This window comes from Scomber scombrus, chromosome 5, assembly GCF_963691925.1.
Source record: "Scomber scombrus chromosome 5, fScoSco1.1, whole genome shotgun sequence".
In the NCBI taxonomy this organism is placed as follows: Eukaryota; Metazoa; Chordata; class Actinopteri; order Scombriformes; family Scombridae; genus Scomber; species Scomber scombrus.
Window position 1 is genome coordinate 5,683,981 of NC_084974.1, and position 20,800 is coordinate 5,704,780.

Sequence of the window (20,800 nt, forward strand, 5' to 3'; positions counted from 1 at the left end):
TCAGAGTCGACACCAGACATGTTCAGACCGAGGGACCAATACAAAATCAATGAAAAGCATGAAAGTCAAAATAAAAATAGACTTGAAGCTTTAAGATCCCCTCCAGGCATATACAGTATTAAGCTGACTGCTTTAGTGACCACTCAGTCATCTACTGTGTATGGAAGATTAAAATCCCCAAATCACCACCAAAATGAATTCAAATTAGACAACATAAGAAAATGAACATAGATCTATTTATTAATGATTTCATTTCTATTAATTGGGAAAGTTACCAGTTAATACCAAATGTGGCCGACAAGCATGCACCTTGGAAAATTTCAAATCTGCTACACTTCTGTAAAAACACAGACTGACATTATGGTTGGGGACAGTTATTTAACTTTAATTCTTCTGCAGTCTCCACTCAGGACATCACAGTGAGGAATGGAGGACACTACTAGCTTAACCAATGTGACATGAATAGCCTCTTAGCTGCTAATGTGAAGTGTGGCAATATTGAGGTAAAAAAAACCAGATCAAAGTCATGTCCATGTATCATATGATAAGTCCACATATAGACATGATGATGTTGATAATTACGTTAATGTACGATAAGTCGATAATTATTGTGACAGGCCATGAAATGATGTGCGATTTGTGCCGTAAAATTAAATCCAAGTGACATAAAAGCGATAGAAACTTATCGAAGAACAACACTAAGAAAATCTAAAACCCCACTTAATCCCTTTGGGGCAACGATGTTCATCATACACCACGAAAGACGGTGACAATCTTGGATGGAGGTGCCTGGCTCAGCCTTACATGACTTTTAATTGCCTTCACTCCCATTAATAATTTATAGCAAACCGCACAACACTGAACCAGCTGCCGGGCTTCCTCTGAGCTCAGTGAAACCACACAGAAGCACTTCTCATTTAGTTGTTTGGAACCGTTTATTGTTATGGATGTTGGCAAATCATTAGGTAGAGGTAAAAGTTCGGATGCATCATTCACAAATTGGGAGTAATGAGAAAAAATCTGATTTCATCCTCCATCTGTTCATCATTTTCTGTGCCCGTTCCTCTCTGTCTCACTACTCGGGGTCCTTCGCTTTTTGCATCAGCACCTCAGTTGACCCGCACTCTCCCCGTCTCTTCATTATTCCCCCGTCAGCCCTATCCCTCCTGCTTTCTTCTCCTCTGTCTCTCCTTATTATCTACCTGAGCCTTATGACCTCTTCATCCCATCGTCACTCTGTCCCCTCTGTGTGTGTGTGTGTGTGTGTGGGTGTGGGGGTGTGTATGTACAGAGTGTAGGAGAGAAAGGAAAGAAGCTGTGTGTAATTTGAGCTGTTGCACAGTTTGTTATGTCCTTCTGTGCGGATTACATAATGAAGCAACACAGACACACCAGCTCCCAACGCCTCACAGAAGTATTATCAGCATGATGATAACAAATGAATTGAATTGCCTTAAAGGGAAATTCTACTTTATTACAACACAGATCTCATTTCCATAGGTTTCAGACATGGATTCTATTGGTTATGACAATATTGTACTCTCCATGTTAAGTGGTGAAATCTAGGAATATGGCAGCATCGCTAAAAAGTCTAATGAGACAAGAAACATGAGATGACTTAAACATCAACTTTATTTATATAGCACTTTAACCCTTACATACTGTTCATATTCTGACTTCTCACGTTCATAAATTCACCATCAGTCATTAATACATGTTTGACCTTCTGAGGGGAAAAAAAGACATTCACAATCACTATTTTATATTCAAGTACATCATTTTATAGAATATGAAGATGATGATGATTTTTTTTTTTTTTTTTTTTAATAAACACAGGTCAAACTTGTACATTTGCATATACAAAAATGTGTATCAGCTGCACAAAAAATAAAAAAATACACATTTTATTTTCATTTTTGAATACTGTTTACTTTTTACAGCTCTCAAATGTAAAAATGGGTCAAAATTAGTATGCAAGGCTTAAACACAACACAGTTGTGCTTTACACAGAGGAACACAATAAAGAGAAATCAGAACAATGATAAACATGACTACAACAACATTGATAATAAAAGTCCATGGTCATATAGAGCATAGAGAACATGGTGTCAACAGCACAAACCTATAGAGACTTCAGGTGATTCATTCATTAATATTTGTTATTTGTCACAGTTAAAAGCGAGGGAGTAGAAGTTATGTTTTTAGGTGATTCTTGAAAGACTCAAGGGATTCCACAGCTTTAGTGCAGCGATAGAGAAGGCCCTGTCCCCTATAACACTTGGCCCATAGCGATCTATGGACAGACAGACATCTCTGGTTAGACAAACACAGACAAACACACGGGTTAATCAAACTTATTTATCAAGAAAAAACAAACACTAAAAGTAAAATCATGTCCCAAACTGTGCGTCGGATTTTGGGTTTCAACTTTGACCTGCTGCGGTGTCTGAACATAAGAGATGTCTTCATTAATTGATACCTGCTACAGCACCCCTGAAAACCTCAGAATTAAATTTTAAGTCACTATTAAATCTCAGTGCCATGTCCTATGTTTAATAATGAATGAAAATACCAGTGCTCTTTGTTAAAAGATGGTCTGAACAGGTGGAAGCTCAAGTGAACAGAAGCCACTGAAAACCCTTCTCCTCTCCTCAGCAATCTGCATGGATCACTTAGTTTTTATTTATTGTCATCAATGATTTATTTCCTCTGGCTATATAGTGCCTCCTCTGCAGTAACCACACAGCAGCAAGCAGGTCAGGTCAAGACAAGATAAATGCAAGGGAACTGTTTGTTTACAATCATAGTAATGACTTAGATGAGTTCCGTGTTATCACCACTGACAGACATGGTTTCCCAAGTTATTATAAAATAAGATCCAAATTATTCTTTAACTGTCTGCAGGTGTGTTAAAATTCATTAAATATTCATAATTGAAGCCTCAACAAATTCAAGTGAATTGAATTACAAACTGTCAGGAAGACACTCCTGTGTGTGTGTGTGCGTGTGCGTGTGCGTGTGCGTGTGCGTGTGCGTGTGCGTGTGCGTGTGTGTGTGTGTGTGTGTGTGTGTGTGTGTGTGTGTGTGTGTGCAATCATTAGTAAGAATCATCAGTCACCTTCACACAATCAAAGACCATAATTTATATTCAAGAATAAATACAAAGTTTCCAAATGTTAAAAGTTGCCCGGGCATTGATGATTGAGAAACTGTCATAAGTCCTCTGTGTGTGTGTGTATGTGTGTGTGTGTGTGTGTGTATATCAATCATCAAAAAAGATAAAATTATCTGTGCATAATGATTTTAAAGTCCTGAGGCATGAAGTTGATTGAGAAACTGTCAGGAATCCCCTCTGTAAATGTGGGTGGGTGGGTGCGTGTGTGTGTGTGTATGTCAGTCCAAACACACAGACTCACACACACACACAATCTCCTTGAATCATCCATATTTAATGACACACACTCAACAAACTTCAGTCCGACTTCTCTCCATTCTTCATTCACTTTCATGCGTCTCTGTGCCTCTCACCTTGCTCTCTCTCTCACACCACTCTCCATCACAGATTGTGTGTGTGTGTGTGTGTGTGTGTGTGTTATATTACTGCAGCATACGAGAGCGGAGGAGGCAGCTGAAGGGGGGGTTGAGACACTGTAGGTAGCATGGCCCCCTCCAAACTGAATGTGTTTTTCACTCAAACTGGAAATTATCCATCTCACACCCACGCAACCGTCCACCCACACACACACACACACACACACACACACACACACACACACACACACACACACACAGGAACACTTGTGTAACACCTTCCATGCAATACTCACATATGATCGAATGTACATTTGCTCACACACACCCACACAGAGAGAATTGGATTTCTTATCTTTTATTTCTGTGTAGCTTTAGCAGATATGGACACACACACACACACACACACACACACACACACACACACACACACACACACACACACACACATAAATCACATATATATTTCCACACACTACAGACATGCTGTTACCCTCTGCCTCTCTGTAATCATACCCAGCAGCACATATGAAACCTTTTTCTCCTCTTTCCAAATAGCGTCTTTTATTCCAACCTCACTGTCCTCTCTCCTGATGGCTCCGTCTTCAACGTCGGAGTGACATAAGTGTGGGAACAATTACATAACATCACCCTCTCTCTCTCTGTGTGTGTGTGTGTGTGTGTGTGTGTGTGTGTGTGTGTGTGTGTGTGTGTGTGTGTGTGTGTGTGTGTGTGTGTGTGTGTGTGTGTGTGTGTGTGTGTGTGTGTGTGTGTGTGTGTGTGTGTGTGTGTGTGTGTGTGTGCAACACAGCAGTTTGTTTCTCAGTCTGTCACTCTTTTGTTTCTTAGCATTTCATAACGGCCAATTATAGATTGTTGAATTGTCCATGGCTCGCTGTTGTCCCTGTTCATCTGACAGCTGCAGGAGATGATCATATTTTCTCCGGATCATTAGAAGCAACCTTTTGATTGGCCTCCGCACCTTCTCCCCTACACCTATCTACGCTCTCCCTCCCTCTCTCACATACACACACACATATATATATATTCATATCAACACCCGGAGCCTTTCTCATTCCGCTCTGGACAATATGGATGATCTATAAGCTGGGATTTATAACCCTTATAAATCTGTTTATCTTGCCTGAGATCTTTAAGCCGTGGCTTAAAGCAAGATAGCTCCAACTGATCAAATGTATTGCCCAGCCTTGCGGGGGAGGAAGGTTTAATTAAAAGGAAACCAATCAGATTTCATCAACTGCCTTTGATATCCCAAGGGAAATTAGTCTTGGCAGCGGTTTTGGCCAGTTCAGAGGCATGCATTACAGTATTCTTTCACATCCACTAGCAAATTAAAAGAGGCTGCCAATGCATCAGAAAGAGGAAGTTGTTTTTAATCATTATTATGTATTTCTACCACAGACCGATAGAAAACAGTAGTGACTCAACATTTATCCAGTTGAGGAAATCTGTTTGATTTGCTGCTGGTAACAGTAGGTGTCTAGTAGGTGTGCTGTGAGGCAGTCATTGATGGATTTTTGTCTGTTTTGAGCAGAAACAGAACAAACCGAGGAGTAGTTGGGATGAGAAATGACAGTCACTAAGGTTAAAATAGAAGGAGCGTTACCTACAATGTTCCGTGTTGTTCATTAGGAATCATTCGCCCTGCAGTGTTTGATTGACAGGTCATCTCTGAGACATGCAGTACAGCAGCATTGAGCATGTGACACCAAAGATGAAGACAAATTCAAAGTGGACTCCGTTCCTGTCAGTCCAGATGGTACACAAACATCAACGCAAGCACTTTGCTGAGGAAGTATTTCTTCTGTCCAAAGCAGTTCTGATGAAAAGTTCCAGCTGGTGGCAGTGATGCAATTTTTCAATGCTGGGAGCACCACAAACCAAATTCCAATCAACTCCATTGAATTGTGGTGGAGGCAGAAATCTCATAAACAAATCTCATACCTCAAAACTTGGACAAAAAATGTGAAGTGTTCAGAGGAAATATGTTCATATTGGACCTTTTCAAGACATCACACTTGTTTATTGTTTCAAGTGCCCATATTCAGCTGCATTGCAGGTAGTAGTGTCCCCATTATGTAATGCAGTGAAGTGGAAAATAGAGTTTGACCAATATTGGATTTTTGGGGCTGATACCGACATTAGGGATAATCTTATACAGAATATACATATACACATGTTTTGCAGTGATGCCTCAAATGTGGTTATCAAACACTTGTGACAAAGATAAGTTAATGATTGTTTTTTTAAACCACATAGAACAAAAAACATATGTACGTACAGTATGTGGTGGATGGACTGTACTCATATAGCACTTTTCTAGTCTTTTGACCACTTAAAGCACTTTAACCCTACATGTCATATTCACCCATTCACACACACACTGATTGACACTGATAATTACATCATTTAAATTGGTACATATCAGACAACATAAGCCGATAGCAATATATCTGCGATAAGCCGATATCTGCCAATAATCTTAGCTCACTGATATATCGGTCAGGCTCTATTGGAAAGTTAGAGTGTGGATGCGTACCAGTCTGACTTTCATACATGTGTAGTCATAAATCTGTAACTATAACCACAATCATTCCCTAACCCTAACCAAGCCATGTACTTAAACAACCGTAAGCATACAGTATTTGCCATACACATATGTGAAAAAACTGGAGCTGCCCCTTTAATGGCATCAGCACTACAGTACTTGAAGGACCTGTAGAGAACATTTTTATGAGGCTTTGTGTTCAAGCACAGATTTTCTGTTGGTCCAATCTCATGGAAGTGTCTACGAGCTTTTGCTTTATTTGGTATCTTGGACCAACTTTTTGAGCCGTTGTATCGGAAGTCATCAAATTGACTCTCTAGTCCAAGAGAGGTCAGTGCATAAATTGTCACTGCAACAAGAAGCGGAGGGTTGGCCGGAGCCTGCGTCCTGGCACGGCCGCCGGGGCTTGGCAGCGGAAACATCAAGTGACTGCTGTCGTGTTTTGCAAGTTTTGGCAAGCCGAGGCAGGAAGAGAAAGCTGAGTGTTTATGACTGGTGTACCGGGGCGTACAATTCTGCTGAGACAAGATCTGCTCACGCAATGTCACCCATTTTTGTCCCCCCTCATATTGTACACATGGCCACGCTGTCAGCGCCGCTAACATCCGGCTGACGTGTGGAACAGTGGAAACGTGTTACTGGATTGACCGGTCAGCTGGAAGAAGGATGTGAGGTCAGAGAGCGGTTATAGATGCACGCTGAGCGATATTTTCATGAAAACTGCACTGACCAACCTGGAAATATAGTTCCGTATTTTTAGCGGCATGACTTCATCAGAAATGGTATCATCAAAGGTTTAAAGTTGGTGTCGTTTTTCAAAAGTCAGCAGATATATATTCAAACTCGAATGATATTTGATTTTCAGCTAGATCCACCTTTTTTTTCCCTCTCCTCAGATATATCCCTTATCCTACTTGATATATTCAACATCTCATTTCTTTATCTCTTCTCCCTCTTCCCCCCCTTCTCAGGAAGTATAATATTCGTGTGGAGGACATCATGGTGAGGGACGTGCGCTACATCACGCTCAACTGCTGCTACAGAGACCTGCATAACGTCCTGCTGACAGGCCACCTCAAGACTCTGGCTCTGGTGGAATCAGCCGGTGAGACACAGACACACACTGACAGAGAGTGGTTCAGATTTCATTGCATGCTCAGACAGACAGACAGACGTGCACTTTACAAACATGCACATCTCATATCCTGCTTATTTGTTCATCGTTTTTAACACACTTGTTTATTTTTAAGGAAGATATCCTCTAATATCCCACGAAGGCCTCCTTATCTCTGGCAGGTTAAAAGGAATTGAGTTATGAGTTTTTCCTCAGCGTATTGCTTTTCATTATAATATATATCATACATCATATATAATACATATGTAGGTATATTTTCAGGATATATTACTATTGCCTATACACCAACCGGCCCATACAAGGAAAAAGCCATCACTATAGATCTCTCTCCTTCTATACGAATATGAAAATTCATAAGCATGCACTGCAGGTCTGCCATCACCACCCATGAGTGCTTACACATAAACGCACAGCATTGCACATGCGCTCAATAAATACGTGTTTTTATATCCACATTTATATAGTTTTGAGACCAAGTGAATACCCTCTGCCCACATTCTAAGCACGAACGAGAACCTACAATGACCCCAAAACCCTCTCTAGAGTCAGAGGGTCTGGTTTGTCCATTCTGGGCTACTGTAGAAACATGGCAGTGTTACACGGTACCTCCGTGGAAGAGGACCAACTCGATATGTAGATATAAAGGCCTCATTTTAACACAATGATTCTTATTTTCAGGTCATTATTCACTAATTGAAACACACTTATAAATGGAGCTGTTCCTCTAGATGCCACTAAATGCTACCCAGTAGTCCTCTAACTTCTGACAGTAATGGAGAAATAATTGTTTTGTGTAAGGAAATGAATTCTCACCAAAAACCCAGCTGCTATGCCACCTGCTTACAGGCCAAAGTAAATACTGAGTGCCATCGGTTGCCAACATCAAAGACAGAGTGTGGGTCTACTAAAACCCCAGCTTTGACTAACCTTACACTGGCAGCACACAGCTGGGTGTTGAGTTCATTTCATTAAGGGTTAACACATAAATGCAGACAGAATGTAAACCAAAATACTTTAGGTTTGTTATGTTCCCTTCTTCCCCCTTCTTAGCGTATGGCAGGTTCATATTAGATGAGACCCACCTTCTTGGCATTCGGCTGCCTATCAGGCAGTTTTTATTCATGCAGGAACACATTCAACGATCTTAAACTATCGGTGTCTGTATACTAATATATACCATAAACAATGTATACCATAAATCAACCAGATCAATATATCAACCGCAGAATTATTGGTATCTGTGTTTATACCTGCTGCTAAGTAGCAGGAAATAAAGAGAAAGAAATGCCACCAATATTTTTAGGTAGTTTAGAAACACTATGATATATTTTGTCCAAAACACTGACAGGTTTATTTTTTCAAATGTGAAATATCCCCCATGGTAGTGTATGCACAGGTGCGTAGGCTAAAAGGTAAAAAAATCAATGTGGAGAACAAAGATCACCCACACACTGAGTAAATGCTCCATTCAGAGTGCAGGCGTTCTTTGTTATCTTGCAACTGTAAAATATTCCACCTAGCATTTATCTTTGCTACTTTTTTTTAAGGAAACCAATGTAAAGAATCCTTTTTTAAAAAGGCCTTTATATGTTATGTGTTCATATTATTAAAATAGTCAGATACAGTTTATTGTTATTGGAAGGTCCCATTATCAGTATTTGCTTCAAAAATCTCTTATTGGTCAAACTGCACTGTACACCATAGTCATACCTCCACAATCAAAGATGTCATTTACATCATGTTATTATTTAGATGAAACCTCATCATGGATCCCCTCATGCTTTGCTTTATTAAATCAAAGTATTATTAATCAACTAGAGAAATGCAACCATGTGAATATTGTCCTCCCAGGTCAATTTTGGCTGGTTTGACTGTTTTAAAAAGCATAAAGTATAAATTATCACCCAATTCTGTGTAACACATTGTTAGCCAACTTCATTCCAACTTATTTCCACAGGTTTTACACACTTTAAAAAAAATTATGGCCAAAAGGCCTAATTTAAATGAAACCTCATCCTCATTTTTGAGTTTAAAAAAAGCAGTAATTATGAATTATACATTTAAGAAAATATGTTGATGGATTATCACAAACTGGTGCGTGTCAAAGTTTAGTCAGGTTTTAAAACCATTTCAAATATTTGAATGTCAGCACATAATCACACCTGTTGACCTCCTGGGTCAGCACTGAGCCGGTCCAGTTTGACTGTTTATGAAGCATTAATTACAAATTATTATCCATTTCAATGAAAGAAGTGATGACTATACTTGCAAAGAGTGGAATGTAGTATGGAACCATCCATGTGGTCTTTAGGCAGTTAGACGAAATCCATATTTCTGATATAAAAAACGTTTTTTAAAACAGGTCAAGAGGACACAGCTCATGGTGGGTCCACATATCAATAAAATACAAAGGAATATATAAAAGAGAGAATAAATGAATGAACAGACAGTAAGGAAGACATTTCACAATGATCACACATGTGTATTCAGGCTGTAACACCAATGGTTCCACATTCTAGATGAGAACCTGTTTTTTTTAGACACTGAAACTTCTATCAGATATTTTAAGAGTTACAAAATTGGCACCAGAAAACAGTTGCTACAATGCATTATAATAAAGTCATTAATAAAGTGATGTCCTAAGGATACAGTGAACAGTGTGAAAACACTAAGAAGCTTTTTACAGTAGTACAAAGCGTGTGGACACCGTGTGTTGTTCCAATCACTGTGTCTGATGTGATATTGATGTGTGTGTGTGTGTGTGTGTGTCGGATGTTGCTGATGCTATTGAACACAGCGTTCCCTTCCAGTCTGTACCAAACACAAATTCCCGGCGACCTTGGTGGCACGCTCGTTAAAGTGATTGATTGATTGACAAACTTGCCTGAGCGCAGCTTGATGAGGGGCACCGCCTCACTGAAGTGCAAATTTGGTATTCCGGCACTGACTCAATTATGCAATCATGCAGGAACAATTAGCTGCGGCATTTAACCAAATACATAATCAGCACGTACTGTCACAAAGGCAATTACTTAAAGCAAGCAAGCTGTCAGCCCTCCCCACACACACACACACACGCGCACACACACACACGCACACATGCACGACTTGATACACATTCACTGCATTCAGGCTCTTCTTATGTAACTCGGCTGAGCCCTCTGCAGTGCTGCAACATGTGTTTGGGATCTCCTGCAGTCTGCTCGCTCTCTCCCTTCCTAAAGCATCTTTTACTGCCTCGTCTCATCCTCCTCCTGCTTCCTCTTCTCCTCACCTCTGCTCCCTCCCTTCATCCTTACTTCTGCTTGCCCTTTTTTTTCCCTCTCCTGTCTCACTTCTACCTCCCTTCTCCCCCTCACTCACACAGTTTGTTTCTTTCTCCTCATCTTTCTCCTGCTCTTCACCTCCTCCCCACTTCCAATCTCCTCCTCTTTTTCTCCCTTCTCCTCCACAAAATATCCCTCCAATCCCTCCATCCTCCTCCACTTTTTTCCCCCATTCCTCATTTTTCTTGCTCTCTCTTCCAGAGTCCATGATCCTGTTGGGCTCCATCGAGCGTGCCCAGCTCCAGTCGCTGCTCTCGCAGCAGCTTGGGCGTGCTCGGAGGTTAGAGTACATCAGGGAGCGGACCATCGCGGAGAAGAAGCGCCTTTCCGTCGTGTCAAACCCTATCAGCGAGGACGGCAACCAGCGGGCCAGTCAGGAAGTCCGCTTCCAGGTCAGAGGTTAAACTTGTAGCTTACATTCTGCAGCTGGAGAATCAACAAGCTTGTTACCCCAGAAAAGTTTCATATGATTTAAATACCATCTAATACGATAGAAAAACCATCAAAACCTAAGATTTTGTTTAAAAAGAGAAAAAAATCATAGCTATTATGAGCAGTTAGGTCAATATAACAAAAGAGAACAGGAGCACCATCTGCAGTAACACCATTGTTCAGCTAGTAATAAAAACTAATGTTTGCTTTACTTCCTCCAGACATTTCATCTTTCTAAAGTAAACCAAACAAAAAAGCTCTTTTTTTTAAAGGGGATACATATTTTTCTATAGCAAGTAGATAAAAATGAAGCCCTGCAGGATTTTTTTGACATCTCGCTTTTATCAAATCACTACTGGAGGAACAAATCTAATATGGGTTCTGTCTGAACTTTGAAGTTTTGACAGTCGAAATTGAGAAAGATGTTTTTTTTAGAAAAACACAGACAGAAGAGAAAAATGAGTCTCGAAACGCAGACGTGACGGGTCGGGTTCACTTGTTGCTCGTGGAGACAACGGCAACAACTTACCGGACAAAGGCTTCTGATTGGATGGTTTAGGAGACGAGGAAGGATGGTGAAAATGGGAAATTTATTCCAAAACTGTGTATCAGTGAGACGGATTATGGCTTAGTGCATCATTAACGTGTTATTAAGCCATCAATAACGGCTATAAGGAGATTGCATGCGTTGAGTGTATGCGTTTGTGTGTGTGTGTGTGTGGGTGGGTGTGTGTGTGAGAAAGAGACAGACAGGATGGATGCTGGCAGTCAGTGTTTAAGGTAGATGTCTAAAGTGGTTTTAGGTCTTGCACTGTGCTGCTCAAAATGTCGATTTATCTCTTTTTTTCCCTGTCTTCATTCCTCTTTCATCAGTTTGCAGTGAGTGGCTGAGTAGAACACCCTCAGGCGTGGATGTGGGTGTGGGAGGGAAAAGTGTGTGTGTGTGAGAAGCTCTTTACCCTTTTTTTCCCCCTCTTTTCTTCTACTTTTCTCATTTCCATCCCGTACTGCTTTCATCAGCGGTAACATATTCTTACAGTATGGTATGTATTTCACAGGTTTTTGACTTTATGAGCAGACACTAAGCCCCCCTTCTTTAAAACCAGATTAATAAAAATGTTCTTCAATGTAGTTACTCACTGGAAACAGATGCTATAAGAAACATTTTGCTCTTTAAGAAAAGGAATTACTGCACAAAAGAGGAGAAAAAGAGAAAAGAAACGACAGCTGGAATATATCTACACAGTAAAAGAATTAAAGAAACTCCAGTTAGCTGATGTCCAGAATTTAATTAAGAGACTATATCGGCCCAATTTATCAGGGAGGTTCGTGATTTTACAAATGGGTCACATGTTTCACACAGCATGTGATATGTGAAATATTTAATGTTCAGATGCTTCAGAGAGACATGACTGCAACTAAGTCCAAATGTTTTTTAGGTCATGGAGAAGCCAGCATGGAAAGTCATTGAAGTCATTTAATGTTATATCAGCCACTTCTTTAAGCTTTCGGCTCCTGCTGGTTTCTTTTTCCTTTTTCCCTCTGCTTTTTTTTTTCTTTTAGTACTGACTTGTTCCCCCTTTTGATTTCTCTCCATCTCATTACTCCCTACAAGTACATACATTTGTCTAATGAGTCTGCAGGACGACAGAGAGGAGTCCATCTCTTAAGTAGGATTGGGGTTTGGGAGCTTTGAGTGCTGTTTCTTATCTGTGTGTCTGTGTGTCTGTGTCTGTGTCTGTGTCTGTGTGTGTGTGTGTGTGTGTGTGTGTGTGTGTGTGTGTGTGTGTGTGTGTGTGTGTGTGTGTGTGTGTGTGTGTGTGTGTGTGTGTGTGTGTGTGTGTGTGTGTCTGTGTATGTGTCTGTGTGTGTGTGTGTGTGTTTGCAGATCTCTACTGAGGAGTCATCCTTCAGTCCTACTCGTCCAACTCCTCAGAAGCCCCTTAAACCTGCTCTGAAGAGACCCTCTGTGGTGGAGCGACCCACTGAGATCCCCACCAGTAAGTCACACACACACACACTAATGTGTTTTCAAACAGTTTAGGCAACCAAAGAGAAGAAGATTGAATAGATCCAGAAAGAATGCTGTTAATGTTAATGGCCTCGGTCTCTAAACTCATGAAACAGAAGTAACAACTCTAAGCTCTCTCTCTCTCTCTCTCTCTCTCTCTCTCTCTCTCTCCCTCTCTCTCTCTCTCTCTCTCTCTCTCTCTCTCTCTCTCTCTCTCCCCCTCTCTCTCTCTCTCTCTCTCTCTCTCTCTCTCTCTCTCTCTCTCTCTCTCTCTCTCTCTCTCTCTCTCTCAACTTTTCCTCAGCACATTCAATCAAACCCAAAAATAAATACAATATTAGCAAAGAGCATTGTTGCAAATGCTATTTAAATGAATCCAGCATGTAAAAAAGACAATAAGCATTACTGCATTACTAGCATTGCTAAAAACAACTAATGCACAGTACTGTAGGTCTGTAAAATTAAACATGTATTGACATAGAAAATCCTTCCAGTGCTTTTGAGATCCTTCACATCTATATTGAAATTGCATGTAGATTTTTTTCCCCCCTACATATGTATGATTCACAGTCCAGGCTCATGTCTGACTGAATTGGGATGCAGCTGTTGTAATGCTTCTTTTAGACACCAGATGAGTTCCTCTTCAGACAGAGGGAATTGAATTGAACAGTTGGTGATCAGGAACATCTGATTGTTCCAGTGGTTTTTGATTTTTCTCCGTCTCTCTTTCAGGCCCACAAGATAATTCGGGCATTGCTTTGAAGAACCTGTTTTGTGCCAGTCCAGACACAGAAGGCATGGAGGTGAGAGAACCATGTCTTCGAATACACCCGACAACTACGCCCCCTCACACACACACACACACACACACACACACAGTCTTATACTATCTCTCACATACAGTCCTTCACGCTCTACAGTACAGTACCTCCCACACAAACAGACACACACATGTTCTGAACACACACTCTCTCTCTCACACACACACACACACACACACAGTACCTCAGTAGACCTCAATTTAAAAAACCTTTTTCACTTTGTCTCATCCTTGCATCCTGTGAGACTTTGAAGAGAAATCTCTCCACTCTTGAACCACTCTACAAATGTCATAAAGATACATTCAGCTTATTTTTTTTCCACAGCTCTGCAGTAAAGTTTGGTGATGTCAAGCGGCTTTGCAGGAAAATAATTTAGGCAAAGTCAAAGTGACATTAAGGTTGTTTAACGTTGTGTGCTTGTCTCTGGTCGCCGTAAGAAAAACAACAACTTGGAGAGCCCAGCGTCTCCTGAACACAGGAGGCCGTCCAAACGAGTCCGGATATCCGTCGTGGTAAGAGCCACCGATCGGGGCTACCCAAATGCCTGGAATCCGCCCGGCAACAGGTTCATCAGCCAATCAACCAATTGTCACCCCGTCATTCCATTCCAGGGCTAATCCCTAATGCCGATGGACGTAGATCTGGGCCAGGCTCAGCCAAACCCGTCTGTGCCATCGTGCCTGAAAGTGTTGAACACCCTCTTCCTTGTCCAACCTGTAACCTTCTCTACTGACCTGTCACTGCCTGTAGTCGCTTTAATGATTGGCTAGGCCTAGGTTCCATTCAGCTTCACCTGTTTTCATTGGTCCAATGGTCAGTAGAGGTATTGGAGAACACTTGACCACTGAAATACCACAACTGCAAATTGGCAACTTATAGAATCAGAACATTTCATACTTGTTCAATTCTTCTTTAATTCAAACTCAATTCAGACTTTTGAAAAAGGGGCATTGTGAAATAACAAGGGCTGGAATGAAAAAATGATGTCCTGTTAATATATGTAACATATATGTAATTATTTCACAATGTCATGGTTACATAATGTATTTTGTTTATATTCATTCCTATGATCATTTATTTCATTAGATTCTATGTATTTATTTAATTCTTGACATTTTAGGATTAAATCAAACATTGGTCATAACGACCCTAAACCTTTATTTTTATACCTTTTTGTCTTGCAGCCCTTTAAATAATATTTTTAACTTTAGTTAGCTGTAGTTTTAACAGCTTTTGCACATTTTATAGTTATTTATCAAATTTCAGAGAGCTTCAGAAAATGAAATCTTTTGTCAAACCTGTCGCAAAACTTTAGACAAGCAGCTGGTGAAATGATGGTGGAGCTGCTGTCATCTTTTAATCAAGTTGTGGTTGAGTTGTGGTCAAGTGGTCTACAAGGATGAGGTTGTTAAAACAAGCATGCACTGTTGTCCATCATCAGCTGTGTCATCCGAGGCGTCCAATCAGTGACCGCCTCCCAGAGCGGGCGTCTCCCGTTCCTGGAGTGACCCAGAGTCCCATTGCTTTTTTTTTTTTTTTTTTTTGCAATTGATAAAAGTGTGTGAGATACACCGTGAGTGAAACATGCAGGGGAGGGAGGACGACGTGGGCCACTTCCTCTGTGCATGCAGCGTTAAATATCAGGATAAGAGCATCATATCTCTTCATTAGGAAACAGGCAGGTATTTGAACGACAGCATTTCAACAGCAGCTCAGATGAAATGATGATGCATGAGAAGTCCTGCGAGATATTGGAGAATATCCCCCCCCCCGCTAAACTGGAGATGTAGCCTTCTGTCCAATTACCAGCGAGCGCGTACGCTCCAGCAGCGGTGCATGTCAATCAATGAAACCAGCGTCTGATTATGAATTGAGAAAAATGATTCCATGAAAAAACAAGATCATCCGGCGTTGCATGACAAATGATCAGACAACATCAATTCCTAAGAATCAAACACTATTAAGCATCACATGATCAAGCACACACAAAAAATGCATTCATAGATTTGCACATTAGATGTTTGCCCGTTAGTTTTGATGATTCATCGATAATCCAGGAATCCGAAACAAATCTACACTGTAAGATTGTTTGTCTCTCACCGCATATGATGTCATTTCATTCACTAGGAGCCACCACCTGTCTTAAAGAGTTTCTATGGGGCGAATGTGGTGAGCATGTCATCCATATTTCTTTGAAACATTTTGAATATCGCTACAATCATAACCTTTGTTTGACATTTCCAAAGTTTGTAAATCTAAATGACCCACCAAGACCATATGTTTTCATTTAAGATGTTGCTTTCTTTTCGGTATGGTCTTTTTTTTCTGAAAAGTTTGTCACTGTATAAAGAAAGACACAAAGACTAATTTCGATTTTCATTTTAAAACTTGATTACTAGCTTACAGACCGGATCCTTATTTGCTTCCATCATGGTTTATTCTTTTTGGTAAACTCATAGCTGGTATGTTGCCACATGTTTCTACTGATTCAGTGCCACCAAACCACAAAGAAAGTAGAGAAACACAACTACAGTATAAGTAGAGCTGTTTTGTCTAGAATGGCAGGAGGTAAGGCGGTTTTGCTTGTATGTGATTGTAATATAGTAGAAAGTAGAAAGACAGGAAACACAGAAATGTGTGTTTATGTGATGGTTGAAACTCTGACTGGAGTTATTTTTGGTATTTTCCTTTAGTCTCGCTTCTTTTTCCTCTTGTCTCTGTCCCTAATGAGATCCTTCAACCTCTGGAGAAACTTTTAAATAACCATGTTTAACCTGCACAGACTCATCTTTGCTTCAGTTTGCACCGCCTAGAGCAAATATGCATCTATTCAAGCCCATTTTTGTCATTGATTTTGTATACAGTTACACCAACATTCAATTTAATAGGCAGCAAATCAGGAGTCTTTGTTTGGAGTGCTTTGAATGATTAGATAGTTCTTTGATTTCATTAGAAGACAGTCAATAATGATATGTTGGTCTGCGGGGACAAAATTCTACAATAAAGACCAAAGATTCTCAGAAAACTAGAATTTCAACTATAGTTATCTTAAAAAACAATTCCTTCCAAAGCACCAAGAGAAGTTGCCAGGTCTGCACACACAGACCTTAATGGAAATGTTTTTTTTTGTCCCCAACCTCATTTGAACATAAATAAAATACAAGAACACACTATTCCTCCATATGAGGCTCACTCAGCATTGTGTCTGTGTAACTCTATTAGCACTGTTAATGATTTATACTTGAGGCACTTAAGGGGCCCCATTAGTTTCACATGTCAGTGACAATTATTGAAGTCTGTACACATTTTCAATCATTCACAAGCAACGGAGTAGCGTCAGGTCATTCTTCATCCATCGCTCGGAGGCCTGTGTGTAAACCCCGCGCCACACAGTTGACAAATGACACCGCGAAAAAGTCTTAATCTTGTTGATAAGTAAGGGTTGTGCTCTCCAATTATATACTGTTCCCATGAAATATCTTCCATGCACCACATCCAGCAGGAGTTTTCTAATATCCGGCTGAAATGACCAGTTTCAGCAATGAAATACCACAAAAAATAGTCCCAAAATGCAGCACATTGGTGCCTTAGTACAGTCCATGCTGTGCAATTACACAACAGATGTCAGTCTTGCCTAGAGGAACTCCACAAAATACAAAATTAGTAACAAGGGAGGCGCACTTGGGCTGTTTTTTCACTTGGTGGGGTAAAATGTAGAACCCTCGGGCGTGTATTTCACACTGTGACACCACAGTGCTTGTGTTGGGTTGTGTGGCACTAAAAGACAGTGATAGAGACTGTATAACACCGGAGGAACTTAAGTTTGAGGTGAATGACGAAACACATTTCCTCAACTGTAATAATGAAAAAGATATATCAAAACAAAGTATACAAGTTGCTCACATTTGTAGGAGGCGTAGAGCTCATTACATCGTCTGTGTTTTTGAGGCAATGTCTGAGAAAGAACAGTTGGTAGAAGTTTGAAATCACATTGACTCTCCTGATGTGGTGCTACAATAAAAGTCAGCATTTAACAAACGTCTGCATCATTCTTTGGAAATGGCCTGTTTATTAAAAGGGAAACTAGGTACTCTTCAACCTGGACCCTATTTAACATTTTGTCGACTGTTGGCAGCCACTAAATGGACTGCAATGTAATCTGATGTAGCAATAGCGCCCCATCAGTGTCCGCCAACTAAAAGTTCTTGATTTTGCCACTGATAGGCTCAGATTGTTATTATTATAACTGTCTGACAACATTATGAAAAGGATCCATACAGAGTAATAAAACGATGATCTGGTCTCTCAAGGAGAAGTCTCGTCCTGAAATCTCTTGAGAGTTGAGTTGTTATCGTAATCAGCTAAAGAAATTCTGAAGTTTCCTTTTAAGCTTGTTGGGTAATGAGCAAAGTGCAGTGAGGGTTCAGGGACAGTAGATAGTTTCAAACAATACATATTCACACATTGCACTGCCAACATTAAATACAGAGGTCATCTGATAGCATCTCTGTGAATCAGACTAATATCGCTGTGGTTTATGATCATATTCTCTTTTTAATTTGGATTTTTTGCAGATTTTTTCTTCTTTTAAATCTTTTATGCACATTATCAATGCAAGCTTTGTACCAACTCAGCCTAGAAACCTACCCAGAGAGGAAATAAAATGAAATACAAATAAGTACAAACTTGAATAGATCATGAGGAGTGATTCATGGCACTTTGTAAAGAACATTCATTCTTTCAACACACTACTTGGAGAAAGATCTAAAAACCGAGATTAACTGACTATCAATTTTTATATTGTGTTTGAAGAGCAAAAAGGGAAGTTTCTTGATGTCATTTCATATGAAACACAGTTCCGATGTGTCTGCAGTATATATTTTAATTTGTTTTTTTTATAACATGAAAATCAACTTCAGTTCAGAATAAATGAATACCCAAGGTAAAACATATGAAAAAAAACTTTGTTTTCTCTTCAGCACTTTTATGCTTTTATCCTTTTATCCTTGTGAAAACAGTTACACAATGACGAAATACTGTAGATCAGCCTCAGTAGAAATCTTCTATTTCCTTTTGATAAAATAAAAATCTGTAGCTTAAGCTCTGTGACATGTAATAAAGAGTGTGGCATAGCCCTAATTTAGGCAGTCCCACTTTCTTTAAACGTGTTTATTTGAGTTGATTTGAGTTTATACCTATACATCTTTCCAGTCTGAAGTTTTCAGCAGCTCTCAGCTGCCACTGCTGCTTGTAATTTAATAAGATAGAAGGATTTGTTAAGTGTACCCATGAGGAGCATATTGTATGGTCAGTGCTGAGACAGATGGTACATTATGAGCGCAGTGAATTTTTGGATGTGTTAAGTGAGCCTAGAAGCATGTTAGTCATTATGCCTTGCAGTGAGCTAATTAGTAATGAACCCCTGTAGCACTTGGCGTGCGTGCAGTACAGTACAGTAAAGCCTTTGGGCTTGTTCCTCCTGTCATCAGGAGTTATTATTAACATTCAACAGTGTTATAAGTGCACATGGCAGAGACTGATGCTGATTACAGCGTTCTTCTTAATCTGTCCAGGCTCCACAGGCCTGAGCGTGGATATGGACAAACAAATTTATCAAATGCATTTCTCTTCCCAAGCCTTCAGAGTTACACCCCTGCGCTGGAAGAGAAATGAAGTTATGACTTCTGCTCTCCCTTTCCATCAGCCCCACTTTCACAGCGCTTTTCTCCTTTAGTTCTTCTTTTCTGGATCTGGTTTAATCTCCGCGGCTCCGCTTCACGTTCTTCGTCCATCTTTACGACTTTTCTAAAGCCCGCTCACACCACCCCCATATCCCCTTTCCTCCCCTGCCCTCCCCTCCGTCTAGGCTGTGAAATATTGATGCAGGGTAAATGACATCAGTAGTCTGTTTGAGAAAAATGATGCGGCCCAGCCTCTCAGTCTCTCCTCGCTGTTTTTCTCATTATTTTTCCCCCTTCTTGCGTCTTCGTAATGCCTCCATGCTTTATTTATGATGGCTCGTGGGCTCCGTTTTTTTGGCACCTGGCTTCTCCCCCCACCCCCTCTTCATTTCTTTCGAGTTTTTTCTTTAGCTGCTTCAGATCGTTGGGGTATGTGCGTCTTTCTCTTTCTTTCTTACATAAAACACACTTGCATGGTAACACGCATGCACACATGATGCAAGACAGCGATGAAAAGTAGACTTTAAGGGTTGGTAGAGGAATATGTGTCCTCTTTACTTGTCGTCTTAACAATGGACCGTGTGTGCCTGTGTGTGTAATGAGCCCTCTTTCTCAGCTGCCCTACCTAAATTGAATTCAGAGTAGCTGTTTGGCTGTTCACAGTCCGTTGCATCAGTATCACCCTCTGTGGACAAGGAGAGAAAACAAGACCCAGGGACAAAAACAAGCAAAGAAACTGGTTGAAACCGTCTTGTGTTAATCAGATATGCATATTGTCAGTTGTCCACTTTTTTCAGCAATCACAGAAAATTATAGAGAAGTGAAAGAACCAAATTTCTTAGAGCTTGTTACCACTCTGGTGGCTACATTTGTAAATGATGTAAAGATGGCTGTAAAGGAAAACATAAATAAGTTGAGAGGAATGATTTGATCTTTGCAGTTTCTTTGACATATGGAACCTCAATCTGCAAAAAATGAAGGGACATTCACTAATAAATGACCAATTAGCAGTTAAGAAGAAAATTCAGGCCATAGTGTCGTCTGCATACAATGAAAATCTAAATGAAAGCAGTTATAATGTCAGTTTTTGCCAATTTGAGATTTACAAATCACTAAATTAAAACGGCACCACACAAACTGGTTCTAATAGAAATGAACTGTTACTAAACATTTAAACCCAGGGTTACTGTTGCGTAGCTAACTGAAAAAACACTGTTAATTTAATGATATAGTTGAACACTTTTGATTGGACAGTGCTACAGATGTTTCCTACCAACAGAGGTCTCTACTTGCT

The 20,800-nt window shown here is 40.2% G+C and overlaps 1 protein-coding gene across 1 annotated transcript in view; it reads left to right on the forward strand.

Annotated features, from left to right (window-relative positions):
• Nucleotides 1–20,800, forward strand: part of clcn2c (chloride channel 2c) — a 162,595-nt gene that overhangs the window by 123,015 nt on the left and 18,780 nt on the right. Inside the window, exons 16-20 of the mRNA XM_062419239.1 lie at nucleotides 7,072–7,205; nucleotides 10,763–10,953; nucleotides 12,882–12,993; nucleotides 13,737–13,807; nucleotides 14,263–14,337. Of these exons, the coding sequence (XP_062275223.1) occupies nucleotides 7,072–7,205; nucleotides 10,763–10,953; nucleotides 12,882–12,993; nucleotides 13,737–13,807; nucleotides 14,263–14,337 (583 nt within the window). The remainder of the gene's footprint in view (nucleotides 1–7,071; nucleotides 7,206–10,762; nucleotides 10,954–12,881; nucleotides 12,994–13,736; nucleotides 13,808–14,262; nucleotides 14,338–20,800) is intronic.